This window comes from Arvicola amphibius, chromosome 10 (genome assembly GCF_903992535.2).
Source record: "Arvicola amphibius chromosome 10, mArvAmp1.2, whole genome shotgun sequence".
In the NCBI taxonomy this organism is placed as follows: domain Eukaryota; kingdom Metazoa; phylum Chordata; class Mammalia; order Rodentia; family Cricetidae; genus Arvicola; species Arvicola amphibius.
The window spans coordinates 80899022-80914712 of NC_052056.1; the positions used below are offsets into that span (position 1 = coordinate 80899022).

Sequence of the window (15691 nt, forward strand, 5' to 3'; positions counted from 1 at the left end):
CTACCTCCCATTGCTGGGCACAACTTTGTGCCGCTCACCTAGTTTACTGAGGGGGGGGGGGGCTAGAACCAGGTTTTGTGCACGGGAGGCAAGCACTTTACTGATGAAGCCACACCCCCAGCCCCTAACCCTATCTTGTTAACTTCCACCCACTCCTTTACAATTTTCACCCACCCCCTTGCAGAAAGGCAGTTTACCTGATCTGTACGGAATTTGCCAGCTGAGGACACGATTCTTCAATCAGCTTGTACAACTTTGACAGTGTAATATCTGGGCCCTGTATAAAGGAGAAACAGGAAGGTTAGAGATAATGGCCCAAGAACTGCAAACAGTCATTCATCGATCATTCCAAACAAGAAATACAGAATCAGGGTTTTCCTGACGACCTAAAACACCAAAAACTACTTCACATTTGTGGACTGAAAGAATGAACAGGATTTATAGGACAAGGCTCTCCTTTTCAGCACTAGTAAACACGCAGCACGGAGGCTTCTCTGAGCCCGTTTCCTTCATTAGTTAAATGGACACAACAATCACTACGTCTGTGGCAAAAGTTAGGAGAGTTGATGCAAAGGGCTCTGTCCCTTGGAAGCACAATACAAAGGTGAGTGCTCGAGTTCTCATGAGGATAAACACATTTTATCCTTTCCCAGACTTGGGAAGAAAGGAAGGTTAAACCTAGAGACAGTACCTTCTGGGGTAAAGGGTAACCTCAACCTCAGATAGCTGAGGTAAAAGCAACCTCAGCTATCATGGTTATAACCTAGATGAGCTCTAACCATGACACACTGCAGCCATTTTAGAAAGTTAACAGTGTTTAGGCCCTTTACAAACTGCTACTCAACAATAACATGGATTAATAGTGAAACTCCCTAAAAGAAAGAGAGAGAGAGAGAGAGAGAGAGAGAGGAGATGAGAGAGAGGAGGAGAGAGGAGAGAGAGAGAGAGAGAGAGAGAACTGGACAGCATGGGAACTGCCTTTCACTCCATTAGTTGCCTTTGGGTTTTTTCATTTTGTTGTTGTTTTTCAAGACAAGAGTTTCTCTGTTTAACAGCCCTAGAATCCACTTTGTAGACCAGGCCGGCCTTGAACTCACAGAGATCAGCTTGCCTCTGCCTCCTGAGTGCTGGGATTAATGGCCTGCACCATTACGACTGGCAACTCCATTAATTTTTATTCTATTTGGATGTTTTTACAACAAACTGTGTGGATTAGTGGAAAGGTTAAACACGAATTGGGAAAGTCAAATGGTAAGTAAAGGCGTTAGAGTTTACTGGAATGTTATTAGATTAATTCTGTATATACTTTAAAACTAGTAGGTGGCTGGGCAAAGAATCAAAAAGAATTCCAAATGACAAAAAAAAAAAAAAAAAAAAAAACCACCCTTTTTTTTAAAAAAAAAAACTGGCAGGCAGGTTTGGGTTAAGCTATTAAAACCACTATTTCTTTTTTAGTTACTAAATTTTACTATTATGGCTTTTGAGATGATACGCACTTATAATACTAGAAATATGAATACAGCTGAGAGTTACAAATTATGGAAACCCTTATAAATGCCAATTAGGTCTGGAGAGATGGCTCAGTAGTTAGGATTACTGACTGATCTTACAGAGGACCTTAGTTCAATTCCCAGCACCCACGTGGTGGCTCACAGCCATCTGCAACTTCAGTTCCAGGGAAAACCACACCTTCTTCTGATTTCTATGGGCACGCAGCACACTATACATACAGGCAGGCAAAACATTCATACATATAAAATAAATAAGTCTTTAAAAAATGAATGCCAATTGTTTCTACCATCTTTCTCACATTACAGAGAGAAAGTCGAGCCTCAAAGGGGTTTAATGAACTCGCTCCAGTCAGTGGAGCTACAATCTAAGTCTGCAAAATAAAATAAACCATCTCCAGTGCCCACCACATATAAGTTTGAGCAACACCAACATGTCATGATTCTATTTATTACAGTCCTTTAGAGCATCTGCAATTCCTATCCTTGCTCTCCAAAGCTCAAGATTATGTGTACCCCGCTTTCCAGAAGGCCTCCCTCTAGTCACTCAGGTAATAAAGGGGCCAATGAGGCCTGCAAAAAAAAAGAATGCACGGAAAGCGCCTGCCCATAGCAGGCGCTCAATTAGCGTTAGCTAGAAGCATCCCCGTAACTTTTCCAGGTTCCCCTAGAGCAGAGTTGCAGGTGAACCCCGCCCGAAGGAAGGCACAAGACTGCACCTTCCCCGCCCCCAGGCCCAGGGCGGGGCCGACAGTCCGCGCGCGGAAACGGGCGGGAGAGGATGGACGCCTCTCACCTGCAGCAGTGGCAGGAGCAGCTGGTTGAGCTTCCGCCGCTCCACGAGGCTGACGGCGCCTTCTCCCGTGCGGCCCATCTCGTTCAGCAGCACCAGCACCGCGATCTTATAGGGCGTCACCCAGTCCTTAATGCCAAACAAGTTGGCGTGCACTACCCCGTTGGTCATCATTGGTCCGAAGTAGTGGCTCCCGTGGACGCTGGCAATGACAGGCCTTCAAGGCCTGCCGCGCGCCGCGCCCACGAGCCGCCTTACGCCATGGCTGCACCCGCCAGGCACCTCGCCCGCCCCGGACTGTTTCCCGCAGAAGCGGTCCTCTGGGCCCGGCAGAACTTCGACCAATCAGAGACCACAAAGTAGATTGACAGCCAATCAAAGTATCCAGTAGGGGGTGAGACAAACGTGGTGTTACCAGAAATCGGTTCCCTACAGAAACGCTCAACCAAGGTGAACAGGTTCCTAGTCGACGTGGACAGAGATCCGGTAAAAAGGAAGAGGCAATGCTTGCGGTCAGCGACAAAGGGAGCAGGCTGTGCATGCATTCATATAATTTGAAAACAGGTCAAATTGCATTTTTTCCTTTGGCGGTATTAGAGGTCGAGCTCGAGGCCTCGTGCATGCTAGGGAAACTCTAACAAAGACCTTCACCTGAAGCTACGCCCCGCCCCTTTTTGAGACAAAAGCTCAACCTGGCTTCAAACCTTCCTACTCGTCGACGGCTACCACAGTAGCCACGATGATTCAAAAGCTCTACCCTGCCCAAATAACATTTTTAAGTGATTGTATTAAAAAACCAATAAAATTAAATTGGGACCTTTAAATTATATTTTCAAACTGAATGTTGTGGGCCCTACCTTTTATACCAGCACTCAGGAGGCATAGGCAGTGGCAGGTGGATCTCTGAAAGTTTGAGACAAGCCTGCTCTACAAAGCCAGTTCCAGGCCAGCCAGGGCTGCATAGGAAGACCCTGCTTCAAAAAATTTTTTTCACTCATTTATTATATTAACTTTTACTTTTTTAATATATAGGATGGCACTATGCAGTTTGTAGAATCTGCCTCTGCCTCCCTATTGCTAGGATTAAGATCGTGGGCCACCATACCTGGCCTTATTCTGTCTTTTAAAGAACAAGAATCAATGGTTTTTTTTTTTTTTTCAACATCTCACAAATGCCATTTGCAGACATCTAGGTCAGTTTGTAAGTGCCACACCCTCAGTGAAACAGAAGGTCAGATCACCTCCTTGCGGTATCTGTTTCCTACATAATTAACTATAAACTCCAGAGTCTGGTGAATGACACCCCTCAAGATCAAACCCCAGCCTGCAATATTTTCAGTCTGACTTTTTACAGTGCCCCTTCTATTTTTCTATATCTCAAGACACTTAGTTTTCTAGAGCTTAAATTATATTATCAGGGCTGGAGAGATGGCCCAGATGTTATGAGTGTTAGGTATTTTCTTAAACAAACCTCTCCTGTTGACCAGGGTTTCTACTCTGCCTGGTCCCATAGCCTTCAGCCATCCAGTCCCAAAGAAATCACACAGAGGTCTACATTAGTTATAAACTGATTGGCCCATTAGCTCAGGCTTCTTATTAGCTCTTATGGACTGTCACTCTTCTGGCCTCTGAAGGCACCAGACATGCATGTAGGACACAATATACATCCAGGCAAAATACTTACACAAATATAATAAAAATAAATAGTTATTTTTAAATAAAATTACTCTCAATGATTTGCCATTCTTAGTTGTTTTATATCTCTTGAAGCAAACAAACAAAATTCACCTTCTGCTGCATGCAAACCCATACTGGGTCTGTCTTCTTTGTTCTGTCCATCCTGTTTGTTTACTAAGTGACGTAGGTGCTGGAGAGATTGCCCAGTGGTTAAGAGCACTTACTGCTCTTCCAGAGAACTGGAGTTTGTGCCCCAGCACCCACATCGGGTACCTCCCAAGTCTCTTCCCCCAGTTCCAGGAGCTCTGGCTCCCTTTGATGCCCTCTGGCACTGCTTGCACACACTTTACATAGACCAGCGCTTCTCAGCCTTCTGCCACCTTTTGAACCGGTGCCTCATGTTGTCAGACCCCCAACCATAAAATTATTTTTGTTGCTACTTTATAATTGTGCTACTGTTGTGAATTATAAGGTAAATCTCTCTGTTTTCCTATGGTCTTAGGCAACCCCTGTGGAAGGGTTGTTCAATCCCCCAGGGTTCCCGACCCACAGGTTGAGAACCACTGACACAAACTCACACACAAGATTAAAAATGAAAAAGAAAAAAACAGAGCTGGAGAGATGACTTAGCGCTATGGAGCACCCACAAAGGTGGCTCACAAACATCTGTAACTCTAGTTCCAGGAGCTCCTAAGCCCTCTTCTGATCGATCTCCTTAGGCACCTGGCAAGCAAGAGGTGCCAGATATACTTGCAGGCAAAACTCTCATATACATAAAATAAGTGAATCTTTAAAAAAAAAAAAAAAGGAGTTGGGCAGTGATAGTGTACATCTTTAATCCCAGCACTCGGGAGAGAGATGGACGAATCTCTGTCTCAAAAAAACAAGCAAACAAACGAAAAGAAGGAACTGAAAACCAGTAGACGTTGAAGTTAGTTTTTGAAGTAGGCAATCAGATGCATGATTCATGTGTCTCGGAACACTATACACCCAGAGCAGAGCTACACCTGCTTTCCTTCTGCTCATCAGACAGTAGCTCTCCAACGTAACATCTGCAGCTCCCTCCCATTCCAGATGAGACAGCCAGCAGCGTTACATAGAGCTTTTTTACCTGCTGCTAATCAAACCTAAACCTTCCCAAAGTGACAGGCGCTAATCACAGCAGTTCTAAAACAGCGTGCGAGATGTGGATAATTGGAACAAGATAAATATGTTGATGGAGGATTCTAATTGGCTAATAAAGAAACTGCCTGGCCCATTTGATTGGCCGGCCCTTAGGTGGGTGGAGTAGACAGAACAGGAAGAAGGAAGTGAGGTAGATGGCTCAGACAGACTGCCGTGCCTCTGCTCAGGGAGAGAGATGCGATGAAGCCAGCGGCCAGTTCAGACGTGCTGAATCTTTCTCGGTAAGACACCATTCGTGGTGTTACAAAGATTATTAGATATGGGTTAGTCAAGATGTGAGTAAGAGGCTGGAACTAATGAGCCAGGCAGTATTTAAAAGAATACAGTTTGTGTGTTGTTATTTCGCATGTTAAGCTAGCCGGTGGCTGGGAACCGGGCAGGACGAAAAGCAGGCCTGCCCGCAGACCATCACTACAATATGTAATAAGTAAACTTGTCTTGGGTGCATACATGAATGCTCTTTTAATTTAAAACAAAATAACACAGGGCCAGGTGGAGATGTCACACAACTTTAATCCCAGCACTTGGAAGGCAGAGGCAGGAGGATCTCTGTGAGTATGAGACCACCCTGGTCTACAGAGTGAATTCCAGGACACTCAGGACTCTGCATAGAGAAACTCTGTCTCAAAAACAAAAACAAAACAAAACAACAACAACAACAACAAAAAAACAGGTAGGGGCTGGAGAGATGGCTCAGAGGTTAAGAGTACTGGCTGCTCTTCCAGGAGTCCTGAGTTGAATATCCAGCAACCACATGGTTTAACAACCATCTATAACGCCCTCTTCTGGTGAGCAGTAGTACATGTAGGTAGAACACTGTATATATAATAAATAAAATCTTTTTTAAAAAAAGAAAAGGAAAAAACCCAAATAAATAAATAAATAGGTAACATAGAACTTGTGGAATAATGGTATTTGCTGTGTAAGCATAAAGACATGAGTTCAAATCCTGATATCCATATATATTATATATATATTTTATATAAATATATATATTATTCTGTTCCTGCCTATAATCCCAGTGTTGAGGAGGTCAGATAGGAGCTTGCTGCCATCAAGTTTCCAAAACATTAGCAGACTCTCTTTCAAAGAAATAAAGTAGCAAACAATTGGGGGAAATGCCCAATGTCTCTGAACCACCTCCACACAACACAGAGAAAAGTGTTTGGCTGAAGAGGAAGAAAATATCTCCTATTGAACAAATCTTAACTCTCACACAGAGTCTCATTACTTAATTAATATGGAAATGTCTGGGTAACTGACTGAATTACTAGGCAAACTTGACCATTAACCTGATAAGCATGGCCAAGCATTTCCATACCCAAAGTATCAGACCAGCTTCTCCAACTCTGTTGACCTCATTCCTTGGAGAAGGGATTTCTCATTGCTTTTTCTTCATCCAAGTTAGAGCTCGCTAAATGCAGCTGGAGGGAGTGATAGACACATTGATTAATTTCTAATGCAAAATCAACTTGCTTGCGTGTACCCACTTTCTGTATCTCACAGTGTCAGTTAGAGAGACAATTCACTTTCTGTAATTTTCATGACCATGACTGTATTTTATACTCATTGATTTCTTTGTTCTCTTTCCTTTTGTCTGGAAATGAAGTCTCACTGTATGACCTAGGCTGTAGTGAACTGGTAGCAATCTGTCTCAGAACTACAGGCATGAGGGAATCACCAGCTATACTTGCCTTTTGTACTCTTGGCTGGTATGCTGACTTATGCTCAATATTTGGCTTGCTGGCATTTTCCAATAGAAGTAAAGAAAATAACTTCTCTTAAAGTTTCAAAAACTTTTTAAAAGTTCCTTCTATTATACTTTGCTTTGTGATATTGCATTGAGTTATAGCCTGTGTGGGCTCTGACTTAAAGGTACCTTTCTGTTCTATTTTCTCTGGTTTATTTTGGCTCCCTGACTGGTAGACCAAATAGTCTACCTTCCATCTTGATGAAGGCCTTTTGAGGGGAATGTTGTGTCAAATGGATCTGACTTACTATACCTCCATGAAAATAAAAACTAGCTCTGTTTGCCATCTCTCCCAGATCTTCAGAGGAGTAAATGCCTTTTATACCCAAGACCATAATGACAGGGTTAAAATATAAAAATGTTTGACTTTTTTGTGTATTTTCTCTCTCTTCCACCTTCTTCACACAAGATAGTTTACTTACTATCTAAGAACATTGGAAGCTTAGTTATCTTAGCCAGCTCTTGTTAGACTGTAACATTTTATAATTCTCAGCTTCTTGTGGGGTTGAAGAAAAACACTCAAAAGAGGCTGTAGGAAGAACAAAGGGTAACAGAGTTTGCCTAAACTTTTTCTAACAGACAAAACCTTATTGTTTAACAATATGTAGAACTGGGAGATAGCTTGGTTGCAAGTGTTTGCCTTTTAAGCCTGAGTATCTGTGCTGGACACCTAGAATCAACATTAAAAGCAAAAGAAAAACAAACAAAAAATGGCCAGCTGAGGCTACATAGTGAGACTCTTTTAAGAAAACAAACAAAAACAACAGCAACAGACTGGGTCGGCAAGATTGCTCCATGGATAAAGGCATCTTTAGCCAAGCCTGAAGACTTGAGTTTGGTCCTTGGGATCCACATGGTGGAAGAAAAGAATCAGTCTCGTTGAGCTGTCCTCTGACTGCAGGTATATGCCATAGCATAGTCACACACATACATACACACAGAAAATAAAACATTAAAAATCAACTAGGGGATGGAGAAATGACTGAGCAGTTAAAAGCACTAGTTGCCCTACCGGAGAATCCAAGTAGTAGTAGTACAAACCTGATGTGGGATGTCCTTCTGTATATGCTTTATATGCGTTGCTTTTATTGGTTGATGAATAAAGCTGTTTCAGTCAAAGATTTAGCAGAGCAAAGCCAGGAGGAAAATTCGAATAGAGATATAGAGAGAGTAGATGGAGTCAGGGAAACGCCATGTGACTGCCAAAGAAGGAAGACACTGGAACCTTACCAGTAGGCAACAGTCTTGTGGTGACACACAGATTAATAGAAATGGGTTAATTGAAGATGTAAGAGCTACCTAGAAATACACCCAAGTTATTGGCCAAAAAGTGCTGTAATTAATATAGTTTCTGTGTGATTATTCGGATCTGGGCTGCCAGGAACAAAGGAGCCGTCTTCTTTTACAAATGACGCCAATGTGAGCAACTACATCCACACAAAACCCGAGAGAGCTTGGGAAGAAATTCTAGACACAAAAGAACAGAGTTAAGCACGGCTTCTTGGTAGCAGCATTTTCTTGCGTGGACTCTGTTTCTTAAAAGACTCGGCATTATCAGCAAAAATTGTGTGATTTCTCTAAGAGACGGCTTCCTGGGTCATGCTACTGGCACAGATGGTTCTGGCTCTTTTTGGAGGTCCTTCTATAGAGCACTTATGTTTTGTGACCAGAGTGCTACAAGTTGCTTAATGGCGACATAGACCCACCCGCTGTGTTCCTGGAGCTGGGGAGGTAAGCATGACTCACATGTACCTCCACTACCTCTGCTATATCAAGAGGCCAAGAGGAGGTGGAGCCAGCATCCAGGGCTGTTTACCATTTTACAAGCTCTCCTGGTCATAAAATGATTACAGATATGCAATAAAGACAAATTCAGACAGAAATAAACTTCTGAATGGGTCATAGTGTGTTTTAAAAACGTACATCTGGGAGAGAGAAGAAAAAGAGTATAGACAGTTGTAAAAGGAAATAGTTTTAAAAAATAAAGTCTTTAAAGAGACAGTAAAAATAATATAATATAAAAGAGTATAGACAGTCATAGATTAAAGGAGTAAAAAAAACCACATAAAGATGGAATATACACAGAAAGTCTGGATTATATATATTATTGTGTTTTCTTTGAATTTATTTAAATATTTATTTATTTATTATGTATACAATTTTCTGTCTGTGTGTATGCCTGCAGGCCAGAAGAAGGCACCAGACCTTATTACAGATGGTTGTGAGCCACCATGTGGTTGCCGGGAATTGAACTCAGGACCTTTGGAAGAGCAGGCAATGCTCTTAACCACTAAGCCATCTCTCTAGCCCTTCTTTGAACTTTTTGACTGCAGAGAGACATTTGATTCTGGGAGCTGGTAAGCTAAACCAACACATATATTTTAAAGGTATCTTGACTTTAAAATTTGAGTCTAAGGATATGTTACTTTGGAAAAAAGATTCTGCTTTTGTTTCCACAGAAGATGAGAACCAAGGATTCCTTCCAAGCTAATATTGTTTGATTAAACAAGACCACCCCGAAAGGTTTCCATGTATCCTAAAAATACTTCACCCAACAAACATGAGGAAGCAGTCTGGAGAAAACAACACCCAAATTCCCAAAATGATTGTTTATAAATGTTTACTTTCATTTTGAAAGGGTTGGTTATAAATGATTAATGGTCAAAGTCAATTTCTAAAAACATTAAAAATATAAGGGTGATATGATATAGAGATGAATACTTTGCATTGGTATGGATCTTGGTCTATTGATACAAATTTGTGGTTGATTTTGTTATACTGTGTATATGTATTTCTGCTCTTCTTTAAGGTATTATGTTTATACAGCTCATTTAAAATGTAATATATAATTAACAATTACAGATTAATAGTCATTTATAGTAGTCAAACTTGTAGTCATGTTTGTTAGGTTTTCTAGATATACAGAGATATATTTCAGATAGATAACCTTCAACACTTCAAAGACCTACCAAATATGGCATTTAAAAGGTTTTAAGAACTTAGACTTTTCTCAACAGTGAGACATGTCTGCTTCTGGCAGCACCAATTACTTCAGATAGTTTGATAGGCATTGAAGAAACTTGTTATGGAATTTGCCTCCAATTTTACAAGGTTAGCCATTTGGGCAAGAAACTGCTGTTGCCTGGACTGCTTGATGGTATGCTGTATAAATTAGACATGCAGGACCCATAGAAAAATGACTGCTGAATTTTCCAAAAGAAGATGAAACAGCCCTTCAGGGTTCCTGCTTCATGAAAGAAACTGCCAGACATTCTGCCGGACACAGAAGAAAGCAACTGATGAACTTTGCCAGTACAAGGCAGAACAGATCTTCAAATTTCCTGCTTCACTGAAAGGTCTGCCAGATACTACTGACCTGTAGGCTGAAGATGGATGCAGAGATCTTTGTTACAGAACAATTTCGAGTGGCTGTGCAGGCAGCAAGATGTCTCTGTCATTTGAACTTTGGAAGTTGTTTACAATGCACTTCCTGTTTACTTAGATAATATATCCTTCTGGAGTCTTTGATGGAGTTGAAGACTAGATAGTTATAGTTTTACTTAGTTATGATAAAAGATAGAGTAAAAATATTATAACTTTAATTCTTGCTTGATACCTGTTCTGTTATATATAATTTTACTATGTAAAAGTAAAGATCTTCCTTTTTATTTAGACAGAAAGGAGGAGATGATGTGGGATGTCCTTCTGTCCGAGCGGTTTTTTTTTATTTATTTATTATGTATACAATATTCTGTCTGTTGCCGGGCGGTGGTGGCGCACGCCTTTAATCCCAGCACTCGGGAGGCAGAGGCAGGCGGATCTCTGAGTTCGAGGCCAGCCTGGTTTACAAGAGCTAGTTCCAGGACAGGTTCTAGAAACTACAGGGAAACTCTGTCTCGAAAAAAAAAAAAAAAACAATATTTCTGTCTGTGTGTATGTCTGCAGGTCAGAAGAGGGCACCAGACCTCATCTCAGATGGTTGTGAGCCACCATGTGGTTGCTGGGAATTGAACTCAGGACCTTTGGAAGAGCAGGCAATGCTCTTAACCACTGAGCCATCGCTCCAGCCCCTGGGATGTCCTTCTGTACATGTGTTCTTTTTTTTTTTTTTTGGTTGATGAAAAAGCTGTTTCAACCAGTGGCTTAGCAGAACAAAGTCAGGTGGGAAATCCAAACCAAGATATATAGAGAAGTAGGTGGGATCAGAAAGAAGCCATGTAGCTGCCAAAGGAAGAAGATGCCAGAAAATTACTAGTAGGCCACAGCCTTGTGGTGATACACAGATTAATAAAAATGGGTTAGTTTAGGATATAAGAGCTAGCTAGGAGTATGCCTAAGCTATTGGCTAAACAGTGTTGTGATTAATATAGTTTCTGTGTGATTATTTGGATCTGGGCAGCCAGGAAATGAATGAGCAGTCTCCATTTACACAAACTTTTTACCCTAGTACTAGGGAGGCAGAGGCAGTTGGATTTCTGGGGCCAGCCTGGTCTACAAAGTGAGTTCCAGGACAGCCAGGGCTGTTATACAGAGAAATCTTGTCTTGAAAAACAAAACAAACCAAAATAAGGACCCCTATTTCTGTTTACTGTGAGTACACAGTAATGCCTAATTTTGAAAACTAATTACACTATTAATCTTCAAATTTACTGTGTTTGCTTCTGTGCTCATCAGGCTAGATAGTCCACTTGGAAGCATGAGCATTCACAGGCCTTTGAGTGGACATGTGTCATTTCTGGGAAAGGGATCTGGAGGCTAAATATTGCTTTCTACAAATGGTGGCCCCTTGCTTTAAGAACAAATGTATATTGATGTTGTTATGATTTATTTGGCATTTATAGGAAGCAATCTGATACTAAGCATTTTTTGGTTTTGATTTGTTTTAGTTTTGTTTGGTTTTTTTGAGACAGGGTTTCTCTATAGCTTTGCAGCCTATCCTGGAACTAGCTCTGTAAACCAGGCTGGCCTCAAACTCACAGAGATCTATCTGCCTTTGTCTCCTGAGTGCTGGAATTAGAGGTGTGTAGCCATCACCACCCAGGCTGATGCTAAGCATTTTTAAATGGTTATACTAGAAAAGTTGAACTGTAAATCTTAATTCAGGAACATGTATTATGATTACAGTATGGTCAAGGAAGACCACCTGAGAAACCTATGGTAGAACAGAGGGCCTGGATGTCTGAGTTCTACATCCAGAACAAATTCAAGACTACTGCCTGAGATGATCAAGACTCACAGGATACTCCAGTCAGTACTTGATCATAGTTCTAAATTTTCTTTAGGTCCCCATAAGATTATCAGTGCCCCCAACCAGCAGGAAGTAGCCTGGAAAACTATGCCCACATTCCCAAAAAGTGGAATGGTGCGGGACAATTCTGTATTCTGTCGATTGTGTTTTAAATAAACACTAATTGGCTAGTAGCCAGGCAGGAAGTATAGGTGGGACAACCAGACAGGAAGTAGAGGCAGGGCAATGAGAACAGGAGTATCCAGGGAAGAAGGAAGCTCTTTCCCCAGTCCTTTCCAGACACCAGAGAAACAGGATGTGACCTGCCCCACTGAAAAAGGTATGAGCCATGTGGCTAAGAATAATGGGTTAATATAAGTTACAAAAGTTAATAAGAAGCCTGAGCTAATGGGCTAATCAGTTTATCATTTTAAAAAATTACAGTATGGGTGTAAACTAGTGGTAGTGAGAGACTGGGGCTGGTTACACAGATCTTTTATGGCCCTATTCATGAGCCTTTCCTTAAAATTTTGAAAACTGAAAGATCATCTTGTTTAATTTCCTATTATTTTGTTTTTAAATGAATAAATCTTGAGCCCTTCTAATGGCTTGTATTGAATGTCTGCATTTAAGTTAAATACTGTTAAAATTTTTTAAAAAAATTAGCTAGGTATTGTGGCATACACCTTTAATCCCAGCACTCAGGAGGCAAAGGCAGGTGGATCTCGGTGAGTTCAAGGCCAGCCTGGTCTACAGAGTGAGTTCCAGGACATCCAAAGATACACAGAGAAATCCTGTCTCAAATCAAATGAAGTTTAAAAGATCAATCTAATTAGTTAATTAAAACACCCCTATTTTTATTAAAAGTCAAGTTATACTGGGTCCTCAGTGTAAAACCTATTTTTTTTTTATGTGCATTGGTATTTTGCCCATAGGTATGTCTAGGTGAGGGTGTCAGATCCCCTAGAACTGGAATTACAGACAGGTGTGAGCTGCCATGTGAGTTCTGGGTTCTCTGGAAAAATACCCAGTGTTCTTAACTGCTGAGCCATCTCTTCGGTCCCATAAAGCCTAATTTTGAGGAATGTTTAACCGGTTCTTTTTTTGACAGGTTTCTCTGTGTAGCCCTGGCTGTTCTAAAACTCATTTACATTGTAGACCACCTGCCTCTACCTCCCTCGTGCTGAGATGAGAGGCATGTGCCATCATGCCCGGTTAATCAGTTCTCGTCAGGCCAAATTTACTAAAATAGTCCAAACAGTTCATGTCTCCCAGGAAAAGCAGCAGAACTCTTGCTTCTCACAGGTTCTGAAGCCACTGGGTGCTCTTTATTTAATGTTAAAACTGGACATTTTTCGATCCCTAAGTAGCTTTCTGGTTTTTTTTTAAAAAAAAGGTTTTGGTGCCGGGCGGTGGTGGCGCACGCCTTTAATCCCAGCACTCGGGAGGCAGAGGCAGGCGGATCTCTGTGAGTTCGAGACCAGCCTAGTCTACAAGAGCTAGTTCCAGGACAGGCTCTAAAGCTGCAGAGAAACCCTGTCTCGAAAAAAAAAAAAAAGGTTTTGGTTTTTTTGTTTTGTTTTGTTTTGTTTTTATCTATCTCTAAGCATTTGCCTGTATTTCTGTGCACCACCTGCATACCTTGGTGTCCAAGGAGACCAGAAAAGGGCATCAGATCCCCTGTCTGAGTCACCGATAGTTGTGAACTGCTGTGTGGGTGCTGAAAACTGATCCTGTATCCTCCAGAAGAACAGCCAGAGCTCTCAGCTGCTGAGACATCTCTCCAGCCCCTAATTTCAGTCTCTTTGTGGTCTCCTACCACAAGTCAATTAAATTGCCAGGGAAACTGTTTAACTCTCTGGCTCTTTAAAGTCTTTGAGAGGTATTTTATCCAATTCGTGTGGAGGAGAATTCATGAATAAAAGAATTATTTTTTTGTCCTTACCAGGAATTGATCCTAGGACTTCATCTAGTCTAGGAAGGCACTCTACCCCTGAGCTATATCTCCAGTCCCAAGGAAGAATGGCATCTAGTATGTATACATAGATATATGTTCATGTGTATACATATAATACATATGTGTATATGGATGTTTACGTGTACTTATGCATACCTTTCATACTCCCTATGTTGATGAACACACACATGAACAATGTCATCAAAAATACTTCAGCTTCTTCTCTGGGAAGACACCAAATGGCGGATGACCCTGGTGCAGCGGGAGGCCCAGGGTTAGGATCTCATGGAGACTTCTGTGGAGGATTCAGCAGCAAACTTAGGTTATCATTGTGGCCATGGTCAAGGCTGTGGGGCCCGTGGAGGTGCCAGGTCAAGGAGTGGATCCCCGTCACCGAGCTGGGCTGCCTGGTTAAAGACATGAAGATCAGTCCCTGGAGGAGATCTACCTATTCTCATTGCCCATTAAGGAATCTGAGATTATTGATTTTTCCTGGGTGCATCCCTAAAGGACGAAATTCTAAAGCTCATTCCAGTACAGAATCAGATTCGGTACAAGGCTTTTGTGGCTGTTGGGAACGACAATGGTCATGTTGGTTTCTGTGTTACGGGCTCCAAGGAGGTAGCCACTGCCATCCAAGCGGCCATCACCTAGGCCAAGCTTCCCATTATCCCTGTGTGGAGAGGCTACTGGGGGAACAAGATTGACAAGCCCTACACTGTTCCGTGCAAAGTGACAGGCTACTGTGGCTCTGTGCTAATGCACCCCATTTCTGTCCCAGAGGCACTGGCAGCACCTCTATGCCTGTGCCCAGGAAGCTTTTTCTAATGGTCTGTATTGGTGGACTGCTACACATCAGCCAGGGACTTCACTGCCATCCTTGGCAACTTTGCCAAGGCCACCTTTGATGCCATCTCCGAGACCTACAGCTCCCTGACCCCCAACCTCTGGAAAGAGACTGTGTTCATCAAGTCTCCTTATCAGGAATTCACTGAGCATCCTGTGAAAACCCACACCAGATCGTTATACAACAACTCTGGCTGTCCTGGAACTTGCTCTGTAGACCAGGCTGGCCTCGAGCTCACAGAGATCCGTCCGCTTCTGCCTCCCAAGTGCTGGGATTAAAGGTGTGCGCCACCACTGCCCAGACACATAAGGGTTTTTATACAAGAAAAATAAAATGAATTAAGTCTGTTAAAAATATATTTCAGGGCTGAAGAGATTGCTCAGAGATTAAAAGCACTGACTGCTCTTCCAGAGGTACTGAGTTTAATTTCGAGCAACCACCTGGTGGCTCACAACCATCTGTAATGAGATTTGGTGCCCTCTCCTAGCCTGCAAGCATACATGCAGTCAGAACAGTATACAAAATAAAGCTTTTGTTTTGTTTTGTTTTTCTCGAGACAGGGTTTCTCTGTAGCTTTGGAGCTTGTTCTGGAACTTGCTTTGTAGACCAGGCTGGCCTTGAACTCACAGAGATCTGCCTGCCTCTGTCTCCCGAGTGCTGGGATTAAAGTCATGCACCACCCTCACCTGTCCTGAATAAATTTTTTTAAAAACTATTTCTTTCAGCCAAACTATCCCTGTATTTTTA

The 15691-nt window shown here is 42.0% G+C and overlaps 1 protein-coding gene across 2 annotated transcripts in view; it reads right to left on the reverse strand.

Annotated features, from left to right (window-relative positions):
* Positions 1–2614, reverse strand: part of Anapc5 (anaphase promoting complex subunit 5) — a 31680-nt gene extending 29066 nt beyond the window's left edge. For both annotated transcript variants that reach the window (XM_038345113.1, XM_038345112.1), the window contains exons 1-2: positions 2305–2614; positions 198–277 (exon numbers count right to left, since the gene is read on the reverse strand). In XM_038345113.1, the coding sequence (XP_038201041.1) occupies positions 198–277; positions 2305–2475 (251 nt within the window). In that variant the 5' untranslated portion in view covers positions 2476–2614. The remainder of the gene's footprint in view (positions 1–197; positions 278–2304) is intronic.
* Between the last annotated feature and the right edge of the window lie 13077 nt (positions 2615–15691).